Genomic DNA, 25,830 nt, shown 5'->3' on the forward strand with positions numbered 1-25,830 from the left:
TTTACAGAGAACTTACTATGCTCAGCAGAAAGCAAATCTCGTAAGTTCCTTGGAATCTGTTTTGTGCTGTCTATCAAATTGAAATAACCAATTACCAACCTGATTCATCCCATGTGGGAGCATTGAATATATCTTTATTAAAGTGCTTCTTTCAAGTCTAGACTTCATCAGAAAACCTGTCCTGGAGGTAAGGTACTAATGCACTACAGTGCTCCTGGCCCAACCCAAGAACAAATTTTGAGCTGTGTTCAGTACTTGTGCAAAAGCAAGCAGCTGTGGGGTATTTAGTTTCTTGCATTTATCTAGAATAGCAAGTGCAATCACAAAGCCTCATCAAGGGCTTTCATGTTTTTTACTCTCTGAGTATTATTTGAGGCATAAAAGCATTTTTATATTAACAGGCAACATTACATAATGGCTACATTGTGAATACTCAAGTTTTTCAGCACCGGCAGCTGCCACAAGTAAGCTTTGAATGTGCTTAATCAATGAACTAAGAATCAGGTTATGAAACCCACAAACATAAATAAACCCAGAAATTTCACTTTCTCTCCGTCATAGGACGGCTGATACCTAGCGTGATGGATCGTATGCTTCTTGCACTGAGGCCGATGTTGGAATCAGTGGTGTTATTGCAAGTCACGTCTTCCAGACTCCACCATCCATCAGAAGAGATTGCCTGGAAATGATTTGTCAGAGCTTGACTCACTGCTTTTGAAAAATCATCCCATGATGTCTGTTTGCGGATATTTAAAGCACATATTGTGTTTTCACATTCCAAGTCATCAGAACCATAGTTGCTTGGTTCAATCTCACCCACTGAAATCCTTAAGGGTATTTTAAGAGCATCTGTTAGAAGAGTAAAAGAATTAGGAGTTAAAAAAATCTGGGCAGAAAAAAAAGTAAAACTATTACATAAAATAAGCAGATATAAACATTTAAAAATTATAAACCAAAGCTATTTTATTTCATTAAATAACATTACATTGAACGTTCTTACACTGGAGTAAACTTTTGTCTCCCAATCTCTTCAGTTTCTTTGGAAGCACGCTGCATGAACTGTCTCTTTCCTTGTATCTTTGGCTTTTTCTATTTCATTAACTCTTTCCCATCAGCAAGATTGTCAAGTTTTTAAAAAAAAATCTGAAAGAACTATAACCCTCCCTTGACCCTGAATTCTCTATATTCTCCTTTCCTTCATAGATAATGTCATGGATGAGGCAGGTTATAGTTGGACAGGTCGGGATGCTTAGGATAGTAACTGAGAATCATATACACCTTGGGTTGAGCAGCAGAGTCAGGGTCAGCCTCCTATAGATGTGTGTTCTTGTAAATTGATCTCTCTGTACCCCAATTTCTTCCATAAAATGGAGGGAATGTATATCGAGTTGGTGTGAAAAATAAATGAACTTACTTTTGTAATAGATTTTACATATTCTTATGTGGCAAATACCAGTAAGTATTTGATAAATGGTTAACAAGGTAGCAGGAATTAACTTTTGAAATGCTCTTTCCAATTTCTCCGACTGAGGCTCCAGCGGAGTGGGGAGCACCCCCATCTACTTCTGTTCTCATGACTGAATTGTATGCTGAGTTACTTGTGTTTGTTTCCAAATATTCTATGTTCATTGAACTGATGACTATAATTATTGAATTAAGTATTCCATAAATTGATGAAATATGAGTTACTGTTCCTATGAAAACTAAGTTGAATCCTTTAGAGACAGTTTAGGAACTGTTAAAAAATTTTATCTAATGAGGTATAAATGGGACAACTATATGAAATTAGAAATGGTTTAATAATCTCTGGACAGGTATTACCTTTAGTTTGCTTCACAAATGTGTTTAAGCAGTCAAACATTAGAAATCATAGATGATGCATCAAAGGTATGTTTTTTTCAAACAAGAGTATGTGAAATTTTAATTAGTAGAACCTATACTAAAGACCTCTATCTAAACTTTGGTAAAAAATTCCTTTGTATGCTTTAAAATTAAAATGTTTTAAAACAACATGTGTTTATATGATCCTCTTCTTAAACTTAGATTTTTCCATTAACTAACCAACTGCTGGATTACTTATTTTCCATTTTCTGACTCTCAGTCATCTTACTTATCCACAGTATCTGACACAAGTGATCTCTCTTTTCTCCTTGATATCCTCCTCCTGGATCTCCTGTACCTCCTTGGTCGCTCTTTAATGTTGTTCCTTTGTTGTTCTCTCCACCTTTTCCAGACTTCTTAATGATAGTGTGTTTCGGGGCTCCTTTCTCTATTTATTTCGTGCATGTTCATTCCCTTAGTGATCTCATCCAGTCCCATGACTTTAAATATCACTGATAGACTGCTGACCTTCACATTTATTCACCCAGCTCTCACTCGTCTCAGGAATTCCTGCTGACTTGACATCTCCACACAGATATCCTAAGAGACATCTCAAATTCCTGCATCCAAATCTGAACTCCCCAACTACATGAAAAAATCTGTTTCACTCACGGCCTTTCGCCCTAACAAGTACTGGCAACTCCATCGTGCCAGTTAGTCAGACTGAACACCTTGAATTATCAGACTGAACACCTTGAATTATCCTCCCTCTCTCACACTTCACATGCAATCCATGAGGAAGTTCTGTTGACTCTACCTTCAACTGTATCCAGAACCCAAGTCCTTCTCATCACCTCATCTGCTGCATTCCTACACTGAGCCACCATAATTGTCTCTCACCTGCAATACCATATGCATGTACTAACAGCTGTTCCTGATTTATCTGTGACTTCCTATAGTTGATTCTCAACAAAGCAACCAGTGCTACTGTTAAAACGTGCATCAGATCCCATCTCTCCTACAATCGAACATTGCAATGGCTACCTTAAGTTCTTACAATGGCCTACGCATTCCAACAAGATCAGGCCACGCTCCACCCTGTAACTGCTCTCCTGCACTCAAACACTGAAATGGCTACTGCTCTGACCCGTCTTCCTGCTTCTCTTTCCTTTTAACCCAGTCACCCTGCCCTCCTTGCAGTTCCTCAGACACAACAGGAATGCTGCTACCTCAGGCCTCTGTCCAACTCGTGCTAAAGCTTCTTGAACCTTAGATATCCACATAGCTGCCCTGTTCACCTCCTTCAAGCCTTGGCTTCAATGTCTCACCAGTGAGGCAAACTTGGCCACCATTTTAAAAGCTGAAACACACCCTTAAAATCCTCATCCCCCTTAGTCTTTTCCATAGCATATCTCACCACCTCACAATGCCAAAAAATAAATTTTTCTTATATTTATTGTTCATTTTATCTCTTAATGTTAGACTATAAGCTTCAGGATGAGAACAATCTTCTTAAAAATTTTCTGACTTACATCAAGTGGCTAAGATAGTGACTGGCACAAGAGCAGCTCAATAAGCATATATTCAATGAATTAATAAAAAGGTGTTTATTCAATGGATGAAGAAAACTATTCTACCAGAGATTTTTTCCACTGTCTTTCCATATTATTCTCAGCTTAAAATAATCAGCTTCTATGTAACTGCACAAAACTTGTCTCCCTGTTAGCGGTAACTTCTATTTGCCAAATGCAATCGACTCTTTTTAATCCTTATAGTCTAGGAAATGTGATACTATTAAATTAATTCTTCCTGTTGGAAAGGTCTCCTAACTTGAATCCAATTACACCATTGTTTTCTTTTTCTTCTTCTTCTTCTTTTTTTTTTTTTTTGAGACAGGGTCTTTCTCTGTCACCCAGGCTGGAGGGCAGTGGTGCCACCTTGACTCACTGCAGCCTCGACCTCCCTGGCTCAGGTAATCCTCTCACCTCAGCACCCATGGAGTAGACAACAGTTGGGACTACAGGCACGTGTCACCATGCCTGGCAATTTATTTTTATTTTTTGAAGAGATGGAGTTTTGCCATGTTGCCCAGACTGGTCTTGAACTCCTGGGCTCAAGCAATCCTCCTGCCTCAGCCTCCTCAAATGCTGGGATTACAGGCATGAGCCACTATGCCTGACCATACACCATTATTTTTTGGCTCTTTTCCTTCCTATTTCCCAATCTTCTTTTAGGGTCATTTTTTAAAAATATTTTCTGCCCTAAAAATGGGGGTTTCTCTGGGCTTGGCCTTCAGTTTGCTTTTCCCCTCACCCTGTATATCATTCCTGTCTCATAGCACACCTATGACTTGAACCATGACCCTGTTCTCCAGCCCTGTGACTCCCTGGCTTGTTCAGCCCTCCTTCCCTCTTACGAGGTACCAGTCATGCTCCCCATCTATGGTACCCTGTGTATCAAGATCAAGACAATTATTTCCCCATTACCTACCTCTTACTTCCTCACTTACAATCATTCAATTGTTCATTCATGTCCACAGGATTGCATCAAAACTTACATGGAAGATTGAGTCAAAAGGAATACAAGGCCTTTTATGACCTGACTCTAGACTTCCCATACTCATCTCCCTCCTCTCCCCAGCACTGCAGATATAGCTAAATACCTCTAAAGACTCCAAAGCACATCCCCTTCAGTGCCTCCAGATATGCTGCTAGTTCACCTGGAATGGCTCTATTTTCCACTCTTTCTTGGCTCAGCCTTTCAATTTTCACTTAAATCTTCCATAGGGAAGCTCTTACCTCCCCTATGCATATTTTTACACTTTGTCTCATTTAGTGGTACTTATAACAAATATAGGCTTGGAGTTGTATTTTTAAACTTTTACACAGATGGTTTTATATTATGTGTCCTTCTATAACTGACTTCTTCACTCAACATTTTTTTAATGTATTTCAGGTGATTTATATAGATAAAATTTATTTTTAAGTGCTACTTGATACCTTTAAAATATGAATTTTCTACAGTTTATTCTATTTATCCATTTCCTAATAGATTTCCATTTAGAGTGCTTTCAGTTTTCTAGTATTACACACAATGCTGCAACACACATTTTCATATGTCTCCTGGTACACACATGCAAGAGTACTTCTAGCTATGTGCTTAGGCGAGGAGTAGTTTGTTGAATAAATGAAAATAATTGTGCATCTTTGTTCTTCTTTGACATATTCTGTTCTTCAGGTTTTTTTTTTTTCTTTTTTTTTTTGAGATAGAGTCTCACTCCGTCACCCAGGCTGGAGTGCAGTGGTGCCATCTTGGCTCACTGCAACCTCTGCCTCCCGGGTTCAAACGATTCTCCTGCCTCAGCCTCCTGAGTAGCTGGAATTACAGGCATATGCCACCACGCCCAGATAATTTTGTATTTTTTAGTAGAGACGGGGTTTCTCTATGTTGGTCAGGCTGGTCTCGAACTCCCGACCTCAGGTGATCTGCCCACCTCAGCCTCCCAAAGTGCTGGGATTACAGACGTGAGCCACCACACCTGGCCCCACTTACTTTCTATAGTTCATTTGCATTCGCAGCTTTTATCATAAGCCTTATGGAAGTAATCATAACCTAAATGCATATCCTGTCTTTTTTACTTCTCTCAGATTGTCAGAATTGGAATCTTAGAAAGACCTTAAGAAACGATCCACTCTTTTGCACTCAGGTATACGAATAATTACTAACCCTATTAACAGGTGAGCAGACTGAGGTGAGAGAAGGCTAAGCACCTTGCCTGACATTACACAGACATCTGGATACTGGGATTCAGATGCCCTTTCCCTTAAATCACACTACCTAATGTTCAGTCTTCCACAGGATGTACATCTGCAAATCCTGCCAACATGTCTGAGATAGAAATTATACTCAGGTCTCCCATATCAGTCTTTATTTCATAAAGTCCTCCTTAATCCTCAATTTTAGGATTTCCCATCCCTCTCATTATATACCATTTCCCTCTCCTCCACCCTGGTCCAACTGAGGACACATCATTAAAACTTTCTGATGCTTGATCTGTTTCCAGACTCTCTATAGGTTGATTTGTCCCAGAAAGAGCTGCCTACAGAATTCCAAAACACCATTTGTATCACATTATGCACTATCAACAATCTCACTGGCTCATCTTTGACTGCCAATGTAAGGTCATAACTACCGAAATGAGCATTAAACTGCCCAAAACATCAATTGCGCTGACTCATCCTTCCAATTCCCCACCTCTAATCACACCTCTATTCCAGCCATGCCAATATGCTTCATATTTTTCACATCTAAGATACCATAGCTATATATATTTATTCCTTCTATTTTTAAATGTTTAATATCAGAAAGTGAAATATAATTAAATGACAGCATTTACATTCCATAATAAAATTTTAGCTCAACAGAAAGTGTTCCATGTTTGTTCTTAGGTTAGCATCAGCTTGTAATAAGAGAACTATTTTAGAGAAATTCTATATAAGACACCGTTTCAGACACTGAGCAGTGATTCAAAAGTTTAAGGTCCCGAAACCTAGACTTTAATGATAAAGCCTTCTGTCAACCAAAAAAACCCCCTCGGGTTTAAAGAGAATTTCTATTATTCTCTCTTATATTTTATATTAAAGTATACTTACACAGTTTGCATATATGCTTCCTTACCATTCTGAAATTTTCTTCACAAAATAAAAGTATATGAATGTATTAGGTTGAAGATAAAAACATTATTTCAATTTTTAAAATGTTGCTTATCCTAAAATTGAATTACTGATACAGCTGGCTGACTGGATGGATTGGGTGATAATCTTAATATAAGAGGTCATGATGTTTTGTAAGGTCTATACTCCACACTCATAAACCCACAAGTGAGCCTTTATAAAATATGCTGAGGAGCATATACTCGTGGAGCTGGAAGGGACCCAAAAGATGATCAATTATCTTCATAGAAAAGTAGGCGACCAGGTGCTGGGAGACAACCAACTTGCCTGCCTCATACAATCAGCTGATGCAGAGTACATAGCTGGGATTTCTCATATCCTGCCAGTCTAATGTCTAGAAAGACAATCTAAGTCAGAAGAAAAATGCAATAAATATTTAGATTGCTGTCCTAGGTCAGTAAAATACAAGGAGAAGCCAGCATTACTTGAATAGCAATTAGTTCTACAAAAAGTCATTCTACACGGAAAAATAGTTAATTATCACACTTATAGTCAGTATTTTTGCCATAGCTAGGGCTCCAAAAAGGTTAAAAAGGACATGCAAAAGATGTAAATAGTTTTTCCCATTGTACCAGAGGCCCCAGCAGCATAGGGGAAAGATAAACAATAAGCTCTGAACATCACTCACTCAGATTCTCCAGCAAATGCTTGCAGTCATCAGTGGCAACATCATGCACAGTCCGATTGCACTTGTCTCTCCTTTCTGGCTCAAGCCCTCCGTGCCTACACAAGATTTCTAGGCAGTTCTATAAAGACAAGAGCTCTATTACCTCCAAGTCCAAATGAATTAACTTGAATGCAAAACCCAAAGGAAAAGCCAGTTGCCTATAACAATCAAATAAAGAATTCATGGCTATAAATCTTATTTCAATTCCATCAACCCCAATATACAGATTAATCTTAAACTAAACAATGTCTAGAAATGCAAAACAAAGAGTGCTTACTTAAATGCAAATGATAGGATCATAACATTGTTCCACAGAACAGCTTCTTAGGTTGCAAGAAAAAAAAATAGCTTGCTAATCACTCAGTCTGCAGATTGAAATTAAGAACAAAATTAATTTCAGCAGACATTCTCCTTTTATGGTAATTTGGCAACAGAAAACAAAAAGACTTTTGCTATAACGGGATGTACTTTGCTGTCTTCTAGACTATAAACGGCTTTCCTGGTAATATAAGTGCAGGGCTCTAATTTTAACAATCCTAAGAGTCCTCATAAGCATATTGGTATTTGAGATGTTACCCTGCCATATTTCATTTGAAAAATATGCATATCATGTTGATTGAGATTTTAGAAAAGCATTCCCTATAGATGTTGAAGTTATGCTACCTTTGCTTTTCAGCTTTTTCTTCTTCTGTGTTGCTTAAGGAAATCTCCATTCAAAAAGTAGAACTACGAACTGAAAAGTCTTAGTCCTCCATATTTTTTCAAATGCAAAGTAAGAGACAATATATATACATAAATTTTCTAATAAATAAGCACATGGCAAGATGTTACATCAGGATATTTACCAAGGAACTCTCCTGTATCAATGTTTACCACTTGATGATTTGTTGGCTAATTTCCCACAAGGCTAAGGAGAAAATGAATAGACCAGAAAGCATGGAAAGGAACTAATAACCAAAACAAGCAATGCCCTGCCCATCACTCCCCTAAATGCACACACACACACACACACACCCACTTGGAGGCATGGGGCTGTCTTGCAGTTCTAACAACATATTAAACCAGGTCATCTTGAATAGCCTTTTCTTATCTTTCTGTAGCACACCCTTACATCCACTTTTAAAATATACCTATTTCCTTCCTAATATAAAATATTTTTAAAAGAAATACCATATCTGGCTGGGTGTGGTGACTCATGTCTGTAATCCCAGCACTTTGGGAGGCCAAGGCAGGTGGATTACTTGAGGTCAGGAGTTCCAGACCAGCCTGGCCTGGCCAACATGGTAAAACCCCATCCTACTAAAAATACAAAAATTAGCCAGACATGGTGGTGGGCGCCTGTAATCCCAGCTACCCTGGAGGCTGAGGCAGGAGAATCGCTTGAACCCAGGAGGCAGAGGTTGCAGTGAGCCAAGATCATGCCACTGCATTCCAGCCTGGGTGACAAAGCAAGACTCTGTCTCAAAAAAAAAAAAAAAAAAAAGAAAGAAAGAAAGGAAGAAAGAAGTATAATATTCACATAGAAGTGTATAACTTGAAGCATTATCACAAAGCACACATACTTGTGGAAGGAGCACTTTGGAAGCCCCTTTTGTACTCCATCTCAACAATTAACTCCTCCATCCCCACCAGAGGCAACTACTATCTGCTTTCTAATATTAGAGATTGGTTTGGTCTATTTGTGAACTCTATATAAATGGAATCATACTGTATGTAGGTGCATTTTTATATTTTGCTTCTTTCATTCAACATAATGTCTCTAAGATTCATCCATGTGTTGGGAGTAGTCAGAATTCATCTTCATTAAAAAATGATTACTATGTGGGATTCCATTATATTCCATTATGGTATACCACAATTTACTTATCCATTCTCTTGTTGATGAACATTGGTGTTCTGCTATAAACATTCTAGTACATGTCCTGTGGTGTACACGTGTTTGGTGTTCAGTATATTGCAGAGCTGGACTGCTGTGCACAGGGCATGCACATGTTCTACGTTAGTCCATACTTCAAAGAGCTTTCAAAAGTGCCTACACCAAAATGTACTTCCACAAGGAGTATACATGAGTTCCAGTTGCTTCATGTTGCCTCTGAAACATGCTTTTAAATGCAATAATGACTTTGCTAGAAAGTACAGTGAGTCCCTAAGGGCCAGAAAGAAAAACAAAAAAGTAAGCAGAAACCACCAATTCAGTGAAACTTTAACAGGAAGCCAGTGCTGCTATGAAGGTAAAGCTGACAGACAGAACCTTCTTGGACGGTGGAAGGATAGGAAACTGGGCCTTGGGTTTCCTGAGTAAAGAAAATCTGCCTGCTTGCAAAGGGAAGCAACTAGGACATTTGTTTCTCCCTGGCTGGCCCTGTTCAGGTTAGAGGGATCTCTCTAAAGCTTGCCATTTAAGTCTGGCAATCTGTACAATTATGTGGCCATTAAAAAAGTAAATCTTAAAGAGAAGTCTGGAAGTCTGGCTTTCATAGGTCTACAGTTCAGATTTAAGAAATTGCTAAGCTAAGAAATTAACAGAACACAAAGTCAGATAAATAAATGTCAATTCATATCAATTTTTTGTTACTAATTTGGACAAAATCAGTAAATGAATAAGATAATGTTGATTTAGAAATGAACTCTAATTAGAAACTTAAATAGAAAGCAATCTGAGCACTAAACTTAGTGAATTCTCAAGATGATAAATGATAAAAATCACACATTTATTTTGCAAGTTAGAACTTGCAGTAAATGTAGGTAAGAGCCACAGCAGACCTGGATTCTAATCCTGCCATCCAAAATGACTCTATCTACCACTATTGCTGAATCATTTAACATTTCCCTGCTTTCATTTCTCTATCTGTATTTCAAGTATCTATATCTCATAAGGGTAACGTGACTTAAATGAAAGATGCACACAAAGTTCTTATATTCTTGGCCTGTACTAAACACCCAATATTTATTAGTAGCTATTATTATTACTATAATCAACATCATCATCACCAGCTAGAAAACAGTCCAAATATCCAGTTAACTGGTGAGGTACTATAGCACATAACAAATGTCACTAATCTCAAGACAATTTAAGTGTTGTTACTTCAGATTACAAACAGAAATGATAAAAGGGGTAACACAAGTTTGCAGTACTCCTGAACTGAGAGTCTTTTATTTCTGGCCGTCAAAGTAGGTTATTTCTAATTTTTATTACATTCAGGTAGGTCAGTGGGCCAGAACATAAGCAGTGACTTTCTCTTTAAGGAAGCATGAATGTCAGTCCCCATGAGGGTAGCACATAGCCAAACACTACTACAAGTGTAAATTCTGCAGTGTGTGCTGGCTGCATGGGGAACTCAATGAAAGTGAAAACTTTGGCCCCACTGACACTTAACAACAACAGCTACAACAACTATTTGAGCACATACTAAGTTCCAGGCACATTCCACACTTTGCAAGTATTCAGTGTTCGTTTAGCCCTCACAACAACTTTATAAGTAAGGCACAAAGCCCCTTTGGGCCAGGGGCTATTATGAGGGCTAAGGGTCCTGATGGTGAATAAGGTAGAGAAGTTCCATGTCTCAGGGAGGAGTGCAAAGTGTCCTGATACACTCAGAAAAGGGGCTGGTGAAGCAATGAGTACAGTTTTACTTTATGGAGGAGCAGGAGGAGGTAAAGAGGGAGAGAAGTGTCTACACTCTCTCCTTGTTGAATGGGATTGTGTGAAGAGGACAAATGCTGTGATCCCAGTCCCTGCTTCTGGAAATAGAGTCCCAGGGGCCCTAAACTGGGCACGACGTCCTACCCAAGTGATACGGAGACAGGGATCTAGATGGATGAGTTTAAGCTAAATTCCTATTAGGATATAGAGACATCTGCTATAACAGAGACCTTTTAAAGAAGTAGTTTAGGCCTCAGCTTTCACACGCACTCACATTCCACTTGCCGGAACTCAAGTATTTGGCCATAGTTCCCTGCAATGGGGACTGGAGAATGCTGTCTTTATGCTGGGTGCCCATGGGTCCAGCTGAAACAGAGGGATCCGTTACTATGGACCAAGGACAGAGGAGAGGTTGAGGGGTGAGGGAAGTGCCAGGCTCCTTTAGGCAGAGCTGAGAAGCAAGGTACCATTGCCCAGGAAATTCAGTAGAAACCCCAAGTCCAGAGAGCTAGAGATAAAAATCAAAGTCAGAGCAGGGAGCCAAGAGTTTGAGATTGAGCAGAGGGAAAGAAAATGAAAAAAGTTTGCAATTATAAAATTTAAAGCCCAGCTCAAGTGCTGAGAACAACCTTGGGGTGTAAGTGCTGCTTCACAGGGCTGGGGAGATGGAAGCTGTTAACGTGGGAAATAACGACATGAGCAAGAAGGTAGAGTTAGGTGTGCATGGCCAAAGATGAAGTTGGCTGCTGCCAGCTGTGAAGGGCTGAGTGCTATGCACTTTGCATGCTTTTCCATAGGCATGAGGATGTGTTTGGGAAGGAAAGTGCCATGTTCAGCTCTGTTCTGAAAAGCAATTGTTGTACTGAAAGATTACATTGGAAAAGACAAGAGTGACAGCAAGGAGACCAGTTAAGAAAAATATAGTAGTCCATTCTCTTACTGACTCAGCAAACATTTAGTACTTTTGGGCCACAGACTCTGCTGGACACGGTATATATAAGGATTAAAAAGTAACTGTTCAGAGGAGATGGAGAGGCAGAGAAGCATGCAAACAGTTACAATAAAGTACATGCTCTCTAAGCAAAGTGTGGAGAGGTATCCTGGGAACACCTAACTCCAAGAAGCCAAGACAAGCTGAAATGTTTTCCAGGCAGAGAGGGGTCAGGACAGGAGAAGAGGCCATTTGAGGTAATGGCAGCAGCAGGGAGGGGAGAGAGCACAGGATGTTTGCACATTGGCCGGTCATGCGTGGTCAAAGCCTAACACGCACTAAGGAAGGAGACAGAAGTGTGCCTAGGGGAGCAGACCAAGGCCAGATCAGGAAGGGACTTGACTGTCATGATAGGCATCCCTGCCCTGGAAGTGACAGAGGCTTGGGAAGACATGAAGCAGGTAATTACATCACCATGTTCACCTGTTAGAAAGGCCCCTCACATGGCAATGTAAAGGGAAGCAGAGAGACCGAACATGATGAGACCACGGCAGTACCGTGAATGTGACCAGACAGCAGATGATGAGGGCTCCCTTAGGACAGCGCTGACAAGACTATGGAGGAGGCAAGGTATTCAAAATTTATTCGTAAAAGAGTAAATCTAGAGTTGTGTTGATCATTTGAGTTCTTTAAGTTAGGAAGATGGAGCAAGTAAACAAATGCCAGGTGATGCTATTGGAGTAAGAGAGGAGGAGCAAGAATTGCAGCAGATTGGCCAAGAAGCATAAACATTAGGGGCCAAGAATGTGCTAGAAGGGAGCTGTCTGGTGGAAGCAAAAGTGAATGTGGTCCCCAACAGGATTACCCTATAACTGTTTAAACTGGAACACATTAGAGAGTAAAAGGAGGCACTGTTAATAATTACACTGGGATGACAGGCATAAACAGGGTTGTACTGAGAAAACTGGAAAGTTTGTTCCCCTGGTTACCAAGGAAAGCACCTGCCTAGACAGACTCAGAAAATGCTTAAGTAGGGCTAGAGATGAGATTTTAGAATCCCTATAGATTATATTCTGCGGATCAACAAGATCATTCAAGTGAGAAAGTTCAGAGTGACGAGAAAAAGGATCAAAACCCAGATCCACGAAAGGTGTTGGTGGGAAACACTGGATGGCCCATGTCTTGGATGAGAGGTGGAGCACGACCCTGGGCAGCCAAGTTTACATTCCCTTTAGGGTTCTGCCAGTCACTGCTGTCCAAAGTAAGAAAGGATTCAGTACTCTTCACTGAACATTACAGGGAATGAGTATAAAAAGGCATTTTCCAGAACAATTTTTTAAAAAATTAATAGAAAAAAGGAAATAATCATAGACAATCAAAAGCATTACAATAGAGTTCAAAGAACAGATTTCTATTTATCATGATAAAAATCTAGTTCCAATGACTTTGTGCCTTTTGCAGGCACCTAATCTAATGTTCTCTCTTCTGAACTAGCTACCCAACTCCATGCGATAATGAATAACTTTAGTGACTCCTATTATCTTGTTCTTGTTGCATCCAATTCCTAGGAATATGGAATCCAAATGTTGGGGCGTCATGTGGACCTTTGCACATACCTCATGGATACCTCCTGGAGGACCAAGGTGGCTGCTACAGTGTGAGTAGAAACGTCTGACTCTCATATGACTAAAAGCTAACAATGCATCAGGCAGATCGCAATCCTAACACATAAAAATGATCTAAAGTGGGTAACAAGAGGGCTACCACCTGATCAGAGGACAGTGGGACTGCCCAGAGATGACCTCCAGGATGCTGGAGATGAATGTCTGGAGGACAAGTAAAAAGGCAAATATGGAGATATGGGTTTGGGACTAGTTACTGCAGGAGTCACTGTTGACTCCTGAAAGACTGGATAAGCTCTTAGAAAATAGGAGTAGGCAGCTGAGAATAAAGCTTGGGAGTTGCTTAGAGTTCACACACACACACAAACACACACACACACACACACACACACACACACACACCCCAAAAAACAAAAAGCAGAAAAACAAATAGAAAGCCTGGTCAGCAAAGTTGGAGAGGAAGCGAGAAAAGGGCAGTGTTCTGGAAGCCCAGGGAGAGAGGAGTATGCATTAAATCGTCAACTTGTTAAAACACCCAGGGAGACTAAGCAAAAGCAGAAGTGACAGGAAGCCACTGGCTTCGGCAACACATAAGCGAGAACTATAACCTCCTCCTGTAGTCAAAAATTCATGCAGTCCCGCCAGTGAAAAAAATCTCTGGGTATATGAACTTCAACAACAGAGCTGCACAAATCCAGGCAATCTCCTAAATTTGTTTCGGTTGCAGGAAATTAACATGTCAATGGTTTCATGACAGAACAGGAAGTTTCGTTAAGAAACTCATGTATCTATTCACATGAAATGATGGAAACAAAGGCTTATCCTTAGTTCAGCAGCCTCTCTGGAATAGTCAGGCCAGCTGTAGAGAGAGTTTTTCCGATGACATTTAATGGTGGTCTGCACAAATTTCTTAACCATTGAAATAAAGACCAGGGGCTGACGTGGAAAAAGGACAGATTTGGGAATTTGATCTTCAGGAATTAGTTACCCATTTCCCATTTCTTGTAGATAAAGACTTAGTTTCTTTATCTACAACACAAGGGAAATTGACTAGATGAACTATGTCAGGGGTCCCTGAACCCCGGGGGTTCGCAGACCAGTATCAGTCCATGGCCTGTTAGGAACCAGGCCGCACAGGAGGAGGTGAGTGGAGGGTGGGCAAGCATTCCTGTCTGAGCTCCGCCTCCTGTCAGATCAATGGTGGCATTAGACTCTCATAGGAGTGTGACCCCTATTGTGAACTACACATGCAAGAGATCTAGGTTGCATGATCCTTACGAGGTGGAACAGTTTCATCCTGAAACCATTCCCACCCACCCCACCCCCAACCATGGAAAAATTGTCTTCCACAAAACTGGTCCCTGCTGCCAAAAAGGTTGGGGGCCACTGAACTATGTTATGTCCCTTCAAGCTCTGAAATTCCACAGTTCTCTACTGAAAACCACGTGGAAACTGAAGTCATCTTCTTGGGTAGCAACGATACTACTACCCTGCGTAGATTAGACAAATGTATGCTAGAGAAAAGAAAAAAAAATATTTTTAAGCTCTACTTGTGGTCAATGTAGAATCTTTTTACCAATGCAATGACTAGCTCGGAGCTGTATTTTTTTCAGAAATCTGGCCTTAATATCTTAGTTATAAGTGGATTACTTTCTGAAGAACTATCTCAGCCAGAATATAAATATTAGGCAAATGATACAAATATATTTTCCAATATCTTTGACTAGGGGAGAAGGAAGTATGGTACAATGAAAAGACTAATGGACTCAGGCAATCTGGGCTTCATTCCCAACTTTTATCTACTAAACCCTCTGGGATTTAAATGTCTTAATCATAAAATGGAGAGGTTAGACTAGAAGATTAAATGTCCACTCTAGGGCTTAAAAAATATATTAACAGCCTAGCAGTGTGTGAATATTGTCAGTCATGCCCACTTAAAAAAAACTCTCTTTCCTTGTCCAAAATTCATCTTGTGCTTCTTAAAGTAAAAAAACACAGGAGAGTCATAGTCTATGGGAGAAGGAGGTCACATTTTCCTTGGACAATATGCCAGAGGTGTGGAAATCAATGACAATGCCATCTTTGATCATAAAAACACCAGAACTAATAAAAGATTCATAATTAAGGAGCTGAGCAGCATCACAATTGCCCTACACTGAAGGGTAACTCACCCTGGGGAGTGGGTTCCTTTCTGCCTAGCCTGAGAGGTTCAGTAGCCGAACATCCTAGATCGAGGGTGTTCAGGTTTTGTTCTTCTTTTTTTTTTTTTTTTTTTGCCTCTAGGCTGAGTGCAGGTATAACACACTCCTATCATTAACATCTCATATTACATTCACAGTTTTTCTTTTAAAGGAGTGGAGGCAGGTTGCAAACTACCCTTTCCATGCACCTCTACAACAGCAAAAGAGATTCATAGTCCTAGATTAACTGTGCATATTCAAGTTTAAACTATTTACATTTTCCATCTTTGTCTCCCAAAAACTTTTATGTCAAATATTATTGCATTCCATTCAAATCATACAAACAAATCAAGTTCCCAGAATTTTTTTATCTCTTTTGTCAAAGGGTAAAGTTGGGGAAACAAAACAACAAAACTACTGCTAACAAACAATACCTCCAGATTGAATTGAATCATGCCCTTTTCTCATTTTGTAAAACACCAAAGTCCAAGATGAACAGCTTCTGCTAAGTTCACAATAACAGGAAGTTACCCAACCAGGAGCTCTAAACACATCTTTAGCTATCTCCTTCTGGATGAACAAATCGTAGCCCTTACATTCAGCATGTCTAAAACTGCATTCTGTCTTCTTGATCAAAATGATGTCTTTTCCTTGTTCCTTTTGGGAATGTCACTATTATCTTTTTATTCAGCTCCCCCATTTCCCTCATCTAATCCATGTTCATTCCTGGGGCATTCCTAATATTTCTCATTATTTCCACTGCTGTCATCATCTTTCATGTAGTATCCCTTCCTGATACCAATTTCTTCATAATCTCAAATCTTCTTGATGTTGTTGCTAAATGAATCTATTTAAACTATTCAGTTGATTATTTTGTTCCTTTGTACAAAACCTTTCAATGGTTTCACTTTGACTAGTAAATTAAGACCAAACTCCTTGCTGTGTCATTGAAGGCCCTGGGCCCTGCTGTGAAACTCCCAGTCAGGTCTTATTTCTCACTACTCTCCATTACCCCAATTAACAGGGACCTGTTATCCACCTCCCTACTTCCATGTGTTTGTTTTTAATGCTCCTTTCACCTGAACCACTCTCCTTTCTCAGTGGTAATGGTGAATTTAACCCTCCTTGCAAAGCTCAAAATAATTTCCACCTCCTCCAGAATGGGCCATGCCTGAGCCTAACATTCCTGGAGCTCTGCCCTTTGAAATATGTATGTTCTCTTTCTTTTTCCCATAATTGCTGCATTTTTGTACTGTTCCAACTGCATTTCTGTTGTCCTTGTGTTTTTTCATGTGTGCTTTTCTTATCCTACATTTGTCTTGTACCCTGCTCACTTGCCATTGAACTAGGAGCTAATGGCAAAAGTGATCCTTGCAAATGTTAGCACGCACTGTGCCTTGCACTCAGGAACTTTCTAATATCTTATTATTGCTAACACATATTAATGCTAAAGCGATTGACATCAGAAAAACATGAGTGAATGGACTACTATTATTATACTATTTCTTTAATATTCAGAATCTTTCTGTATTCTATCTGAGCATCTAGAGCTCCCTCTTAGATATCGGTAAGACAGCACAGTTAGGGATAAGTTTGGCAGCTCAGGGTACAGGGCAAGAGAATGAGCTCTGCAGCACGAGTGTGAATCCTGACCCTGCCCCCTGCCTCTAACTAGCAGCATGGTGTTGGTACTGAAGTAAGCAACCCAATGGACTAAATCAATGCCAATGATTTGCTCCTATAGTAGATAAGATAAAATGTTTGAAATTACCCTCATATTTCTTATTAACAAACTACAAATAAATGATTTTTATTAAAAGTCTCTTATACCCTTGACCATAAGTAACTACTACATAGGAATAATGTCAATTTGTATTGGTAAATAACATCTGCAATTGTATCACTCAGTCTCCAATTATTCAATTTAAGTACACTTAATCTATAGCAGACAACTTTGCTGCTCATCAAATTACAGCTGCATGATGAGGCCAGCTGCTACCAGACACACCTTAAAACCTTTGGAAGCAGCAATGTGGGCAGCAGTCCAGCCTTCTCTGTTGGCGTGGTTAATGAGGTCTGCAGGAACAACAGGCTTGCATATGCCTTCAGGACTCTCTTCTCCTCCATCCAAGTCAAAGACACTTGACTCGGACTCCTCCTCATTGAAAGAATTTCCATGAGCTGGTATTCTATGGTACATAAGAAGCTTGAGGCTGTCCACATTACCAGTGTCCACAGCTGCGTGAACTGGTGTCCAGCCATCCTGAAAATAAAATGACCAGGGGGAAAGGGTTGATAACAACATTAATGTCAAGGATAATATTATTGAAAGTTCACTTCTAAATGTTCTTGGGCATGGACCACTGAGCTGGGAAAAGCAGGCATTCCAATCCTGAACATTATCACTGATGAGCTGGGTAAAGTTCTCTGACTCCCGTCAGTTAACAATATTTCCAACTGCTATGACTCATGTTTGCTATTTTGTAATCATTTCTACCTACCAGTTAACCATTTGGGGTGAGCAGGTACTGTCCAGGGCATAACTGAGCATTATGTATGGTAAATCAAAATCTCAATTTAATACTATGAAAGAGAATGAACTTTAGCTTAAAGGGATTAAAAAATTTATATGCAATGTTATTAGTAGAGCACTGAAAGAATGCAGTTATAAGCCGTGTTTTACTTATAAGGCACTGACCTAACTCTGTGATCTTAAAATTTTATGCCAACCACCCCAGAAGCAAAGATCCTAAATAATAGGGAAAAGGTAGACATAAAGAAAAAACAAAGCCAAATAATTTCAGTGGAGGTTTATGGGCCCCTATTGGGTGTTTTGTGACTGCAGAGGGATACTGATCATTATAAGCTTAGAAAATGTTTCAACTAAAATTATTGGGTCTGTTTTCTAGAATATATTATTTTGGAGCCTCTATTACCCACTTAGCTGGTTGCTAGAGTAGAGGTATTAATAGAAGTCCTTTTTAGGGCAGTGATTCTCAGGTGTGGTCCCCAGACCAGCAGCATCAGTATCACCTGGGAACTTTATAGAAATGTAAACTCTTAAGCCTCATCTCAGATCTACTGAATCAGAAACTCTGGGGATGGGGCTACCAATCTGACTTAACGACCCCTCCAGGAGATTCTAATACACTAAAGTTTGACAAGCGTTATTCTGGGAAAAATCTAGGTTCTATCTACAGTCTCTTCATCTTTATATAGAAATCGGTCTGCCTTCTACTCAGGCACCCATCTTGTTTAGTTTTTTAAAACATTTTTCATAAAAGAACCTGGTCTTATTTTGGTGATTTGGTGATTTTGGCTTTATTTTTCTACCTTTAATTTCCCTTTGACATACCTTTTTCATGCAGTATTTCACATTGCTATACTAAATATATTTCAGTAAGCTACAGTACACTTTACTAAATATATTTCAGTAAGCTACAGTACACTTTAAAAAATAATAGGGTAGAAGACAGAGAAATAGGCAATAAATACGAACAATCTAAATTTGGGCTAAGTCATCTGATCATTTGCTAAAGCTGTCCCTTTATAATGTGGCTTTTTCTCTGGTTTGGTATCTCATAGCAATAAAATCCACTTGGCTAAGACAAGACAATGGTGCTCCAATCAGGTAAATAAACTCCACTTGGCTAAGACAAGACTATGGATCTTCAATCAGCTCCATTCAGGCGTGTTCTTCACTGGGTTGTGGACACCTTTACTTGGGTAGTATAACAGTACTACACAAGTAGTCTACTACTGAAGAGTGTAAGTGCTTTTGACCTTTCCCGATTTATATTACAAAGGCCATGCAACCACTTCTGGAAAAAAAATTTTCTATTTTCTATCCTCTTTTGATACTTTCTTATTATAAGGCACAAGACATAATTGTTCCCAATTACACTGTTTATCTCTGGAGTTTTGAGCATCTATACTTCTAAAGGTTTTGTTCAGCTCATCAGCAACTAGTTGGAGAGAATGGATTTCTGTGTTCTCTAACTTAGGATGTGACTAATTTTTATGCTGTACTACTTATTTTTCATTCAGCCCTGTGATACAAAATTAATTCATTTTTCACTATAGAATTTTATACTGAATATGTGTAACACCACAGATTTCTCAAGTAATATATATAAATAACATGAAAAATATAAAACTAAACTGTTTTCTCAGATTTTCAAAAAATAGGAAGTTTTTTAAAGAAAAAAAGCTGTAGCAATGAGTCATTAAAAATGTTTATATCTAGCTTATTACATCTCTGCATATATATATATATATATATGTATATGTATATATATTTTTTGAGGCAGAGTTTTGCTCTTTTCTCCCAGGCTGGAGTGCAACAGCACCATCTCAGCTCACCACAACCTCTGCTTCCCAGGTTCAAGCGATTCTCCTGCCTCAGCCTCCCTAGTAGCTGGGATTACAGGCATGCACCACCACGCTGGGTTAATTTTCTATTTTCAGTAGAGACGGGGTTTCTCCATGTTGATTAGGCTGGTCTTGAATTCCTGACCTCAGGTGATCCGCCCATCTCAGCCTCCCAAAGTGCTGGGATTACATGCGTGAGCCACCATGCCCGGCCACATCTCTGCTTATATTATTAACCACTGGTCCTCCTTTACTTCAGAAAATCCAGGATCTGAGACTATTATTTGTTGAATGAATAAAAAATTATACCTCCCTTGTCTGCCCTAGTTCTAAAAATAATCAAAGCATAGGTATTTGTTTTCCTGTTTGACAGATTAATCTGAGGCTCAGAGGTTAAAGGACTGGCTAGGCTAATGAACAAGACATTTAATTAACGGGACAGAGATTCAAACAAGGGTCAGACACTTTCCAAATCCTACAAGCAAAACAAAATAAAGCAACCTCTATTTTAATTTATTTTGTTTTTCTAGTTGTAGAGTTTACAAATGTATTGCAAATTATATATACGGAGGGAAAAAAACAGACTGCTACTCACTGTGGTTTTTACACTTCGATTGGTTCCAGCTTCCAACAAGAGTTTAATACATTCTTTATTTCCATTTTTACAGGCCAGGTATAGAGGTGTCTGTCCTCCATCAGCAGCATGATTAATGTTAGCATCATATGAAATTAATAATTCTACACACCTAAACACAAGATTAGGATTAATTACATAAAACCTGGGTTTGACCTTTGAAGCACCACCTAACCAAGATATTAAATACAGAAAAGAAAGCAATGTTGCATCTTTATATACATCAATTGTTTCTATTTACATATATCAATTATTATGGATCTTATTACATGAATACTGTTTTTTTCACAAGGCTAGAAAATATATTCTAATCATAAAATTTAATTTCTCCCAGGAAATTTTGAAAAGTGCTAATACCTGCTTTATGACACTTCCCTATAACCAACTTGTGAAAGTAGAGTCCTTAGAATTTAACTTACTGGGATGAACGGTTTAACTGTACTTGATAAATATATATTATTTTGGTTCAAAATAGTTTGAACATTGAAAAAAGGCTGCTGAGTCATTCTGAGATTTTCACTTGAGAAAATAATTATAAATAGCATAGACAGCAGGGCACCATGTGCCTTCTCTATAAAAGGCAGCAGAAAGGCTGAGAAAAGGGTTGCCTTGGGGAGAAAAGACAGCAGAGGTTGTCCTGTCTCCTGAAGTCAGGCTAGTTGATGAGGAAAAGATAGCTAAGCAGAAACTCACTGTCCTGAGAATCAAGGAGGAAAGAAATGAGGTAAAGTCAAGACTTTGTGGCACTTATTTACTAGCTAAACATGTAGAGCTTAAGTTGTAAAATTAGTTGAGAATAAACTTAGAAAAGAGGGCTAAATCATAATCAAAGTAAGAAGCAATCCACTTCATCTTTTATTTTCACTCCAATGAATGTTTTTCCTAATTTTCCCTTGCAGTATCTGATTTATACATTTTTTTTAAATTAAGTGACATGTTGATATACATGTGTATCAGACACATTTAAATTAACCAATCCAGCCTGGCACGGTGGCTCACACATGTAATCCCAGCACTTTGGGAGGCCGAGGGGGACAGACGACGAAGTCAGGAAATCCAGACCATTCTGGCCAACACGGTGAAACCCGTCTCTACTAAAATACAAAAAATTATCTGGGTGTGGTGGCGTGCACCTGTAGTCCCAGCTACTCGGGAGGCCGAGGCAGGGGTATCGCTTAAACCCAGGAGGTGGAGGTTGCAGTGAGCTGAGATTGCACCACTATACTCCAGCCTCGCGACAGAGCAAGACTCCGTCTAAAAGAAAGAAAGAAAAAAATCAATCCCCAGATTTCTCCAGGGTCCTTCCTGTTTGCAGAGTTATCCATGCTTCCATTCCTGTGACTGCTATATGTCCAAGAAAGTGCCCCTACAGGTTGCCTGGTGAAAGTAAAGGTAAAAAGCACAGCTCAGGAGAAATTCCTTTTGAAGGAGTCAGGATATGTCCCAAGAGTAACAGCAAAATCAGTGTCTAGGGTTCTCAATGACAAACTCAGGGTAATGAGGTATGTGGTAGATATGCAGAAAAGTGAATCATGCTATACATAAATAATTCATTTTGAATTTTAAAAAATTAATTTATGATTAATAACATGGAGTCAACCTTAAAAACCCATATTTCAATAATTCTGGAATTTGTTAAAGAACATTCCTGTCGGGACAGTTAGATTAAAAAGTTAAAAGCAACTTGCGTTTCCCACAACCTGCCATTTCAGCACAGGCAAAGAAAGCAACTTAGCTATTTTCTATTTTTTTAAGTTAAAATATGACTTTTAATGTTAAAAAGTCATGCCTATATCTAACTGACTTAGTAAGCTACTAAAGAAATCATTGCTAAAGTTAGGTATATTTTAATTAATAGGGTCTCTTTAGCTTAATGCTCAAACTACTTTCAGTATGTAAAATTCATGCTTCGATTTCGTTTTAAATGGTAAAACAAGATGAATAATTAGAATACATTACCACTAGGAAATTTAGATTATTACAACCAATATAATTCTATGTTCTACTTCTAGTGACATCATAAGTAAAAAATCTTTTAGGGGGTTGGAATGGTGTAAAACAGTGAAAAACAAACTTCTCAACAGTCCTTCATCTCACGACATATGTGTTGATATGCCATAGATGATCTTCCAAAGAAAGTTCATTCACGTTCAGTTGGGAAACAGCCCAGTTCTCTTCTTCACTTCCCTCAAACATTAACTATTATTAAGAGCAAATTTAGAATCCTAGTTTGCATTTAAATCCTCAAATATATTTAGTGAATTTATTTGCCAGTGATTTTAAGCACTAGTTTACACATTCAGCCGGAACTAAAATACGTGTGCAAATTATAAAAAGAGGCTCCTTTGATGGTGGGAAAAAAAGAATTAAGAGCAACTTACTCGAAATGTCCCTGAGCAGCTGCAGCACACAAGGGTGTGAAGCCATTTTTATCAGCAGCATTGACTTGGGCTTCTGCACTCAGCAGCAATCTCACACAGTCTATGGATTTTAATAGAAAGCCATGTAAATTCCCCATTTGGAGTTATGATGTGCCAAATTCTATACAAGCTGTAGATAGATTCTAAACCCAAAGGGACTCTCCCCTGCACAGTTCATCTCACAATTCCATCATGGCAGACCTGAGACTCCGTAGACTATTTTACAGGAAAAGCAGCCTATTTTCCCAAAGATTATAATACCCCAGACTCACTAAGATGCCTGTGTGTGTGTGTGTGTGTGTGTGCATGCGCATGTGCCCATGTGCGTGCGCATTTTGGGAAGAGTTGCTGCTGAGTAAAAAAAAATGTCATGTGCCAGAAAATGCTTTACCAGATCTTTCCAACAGTCTATCCCAGAAAATAATGTTCCTGGATGGAGAATCAAATTCATTTACCAAACTGAAATACCATTCTTCATATTTAAATAAATTATTACTTTATGATGTTTAATTTAATCTTTAAACTGCTTTTGGATGGTGGGCATCCTACACTTAACTCCATGAATGAGGCTAAAGGACAACCCATCGAAAGTCACCTAACTCAGGAATAAATTTCACCTAGATGTCACATTCCTGATGTTACTTACTAGATTTACTTCTTCTATATTAAAGAAAATCTCCATAGTGATTATGAAGAATTCTAGAATACTTTAAAAATAACGGGCTCTCTGAGGTCACTAGAATCCTCCATTTATCTGAATTAATCGACAATCATATGGGCTTCCATATGCAACGCTATCTGACTTTGCATTTGCGGTCAAGTCCTCTCTTTTTCTGCACTCCCATATGTTTTGGTATATTTGACTACAGGATTTGCATTTTAAAGAACAAGAATAATTCTTGTCTTCATCGATATACCATTTATAGTTACACAACTTCTCGGTTCTTTTAAGACATTCAAATAACTATAAATTGTTCCAACTGTGGAACAATTTCAGGCCCATGACCTTACCTAACTGCTAAAACTTTCCCTCACTGTAGCATGTAGCACTAAAGTTCTGATAATTAGACTTTCTCATATATCAGGTATTTCTAACAGACCATAAATGCAAACTAATCCTTGCATAAAACAAAGATTACTTTTTACTAGCTCTGGTAAAACTTTACATTAATGAACTGTACAATTTGGATTTTTTAAATGTTTATAAAAACTTTAAATCTCATGTTTAAAAAAACTATCCATTACCACCTGTAAAAGAAAAATAAAACTAAATTGAACTTTCTGCTCATTACAGTTGATACATGGGCTTTTGACTTTCCATCCTTTTGCAAGTGTGTGGTATAACATCTCGCCATATTTACCTGTATGTCCATTCTTAGCAGCAGAATACAAGGCAGAATGGCCATCTTCACAGGAGTAATTAATGTCCAGTCCTTCTTCATTAAGCAGCATTGATAATAAAGTGACATTTCCCTGGGCAGCAGCTTGCTGAAGAAGGGTGGGCCTGCCAGCCAGGGGGGCAGGACCACCACTCATTAGCAAAGGGGTTAGGGAGGGTGACCAGCCTGTAGGTTAAAGTGACCCTCGTTAGAGAGTAGGAGCAAGGACAAGAGACAGATATTACCCATTCCTTTCTGAATTACACACACACAAACATATGAACATGTGTCCCTAGAGGATTATGTGGTTTCTAACATTATCAATCTGTTAATATTTACTTAGCATGAATCTGGACTGTTATTTCAGATCTTACATCTGCTGCTAATTAAATCAACATACATGGTAAAAAATCATTTTTAGTCATGAGTCTTGCACAGGTAAGTGTTAAAGTGGTGACTGGTTTTAGGAAAACTTAAGATGGCTGTCTCATTTTAAAAGTTCAAATTTCTCTTCAGGATTTTAAAACAATTTGAATTTTAAAATGTAAAGGTTTTACAAGGTAAAGTTTTCCTCTAATTCAATATTAATCTGGAAAAGTAAACTGATATTTTTAGGTATAAGAGAAATAATTGTAACAGATTTTTCTTTTTCAACAAGGTTTCTAAAATGTTTAATTACAAATTTTATGTAAACCGTTAAGATGGACCAAAGAGTCTATTTATATTCCTTGAATTCCCTTATTTGGGAATAGAAATAATGGAGGCCAACTGCTATTCAGTATTAAGAGATAATAAAATATAACATATATAACTGGATCTAGAGTTCACCAGCACAAATAATCAATATACAATTGTAAAGACTGTATCATCTGGCCACCTTTACAAAATGCCTAACAAACTTTAAATCAGCCAACAAAACAGGACACTCAACTATATAATTTTAACAAAAACAATGAGTTATAGTTAGATATTTCTCATCAGTATTTAGCAGCTTTAGAAGAGAGTCTGTTAAGTGTGTGAATTCGGCTGCATATAGCATGAAAAATTTTCTGAATTCTTCCTTGATCAAAAGGCTGTAAAAACAGTAAAGTAAAAAATGTTCATTCAATGTGACATATAGGTATTTGTGTATTTTAGACTTAAATACAGTGAATTTTCAAAATAAGACATTTTCCGCTTTTTCCTTATAGGGTTCTAATACCTGTAACATCGTTGTGCATATGTACATATATTCATCCCTAAGGGCACACTTTCACAGACCAATTAGGACTATTTTGTCCTGACCAAAGTGATTACAGATGGAGGGCTTTATTCTAAATAGTGCTTCACAATGACTAGACCCTGAATTTCTATATGCACAATACATCTCATTGTGCATAAAACAAAGATTACTTTTTACTAGCTGCAGTAAAATTTTATGTTAAGGAAC

General features: G+C 38.5%; 1 protein-coding gene across 5 annotated transcripts in view; it reads right to left on the reverse strand.

The window, feature by feature from the left end:
* The window catches only part of CTTNBP2 (cortactin binding protein 2), a 159,631-nt gene that overhangs the window by 49,130 nt on the left and 84,671 nt on the right, over nucleotides 1-25,830 (reverse strand). For all 5 annotated transcript variants that reach the window (XM_055392151.2, XM_055392150.2, XM_019031726.4 and 2 more), the window contains 6 exons: nucleotides 24,384-24,587; nucleotides 22,984-23,083; nucleotides 20,564-20,714; nucleotides 17,606-17,860; nucleotides 7,183-7,300; nucleotides 574-849 (listed from right to left, as the gene is read on the reverse strand). In XM_055392151.2, the coding sequence (XP_055248126.1) occupies nucleotides 574-849; nucleotides 7,183-7,300; nucleotides 17,606-17,860; nucleotides 20,564-20,714; nucleotides 22,984-23,083; nucleotides 24,384-24,587 (1,104 nt within the window). The remainder of the gene's footprint in view (nucleotides 1-573; nucleotides 850-7,182; nucleotides 7,301-17,605; nucleotides 17,861-20,563; nucleotides 20,715-22,983; nucleotides 23,084-24,383; nucleotides 24,588-25,830) is intronic.

The sequence above is a fragment of the Gorilla gorilla genome, chromosome 6, assembly GCF_029281585.2.
Source record: "Gorilla gorilla gorilla isolate KB3781 chromosome 6, NHGRI_mGorGor1-v2.1_pri, whole genome shotgun sequence".
In the NCBI taxonomy this organism is placed as follows: domain Eukaryota; kingdom Metazoa; phylum Chordata; class Mammalia; order Primates; family Hominidae; genus Gorilla; species Gorilla gorilla.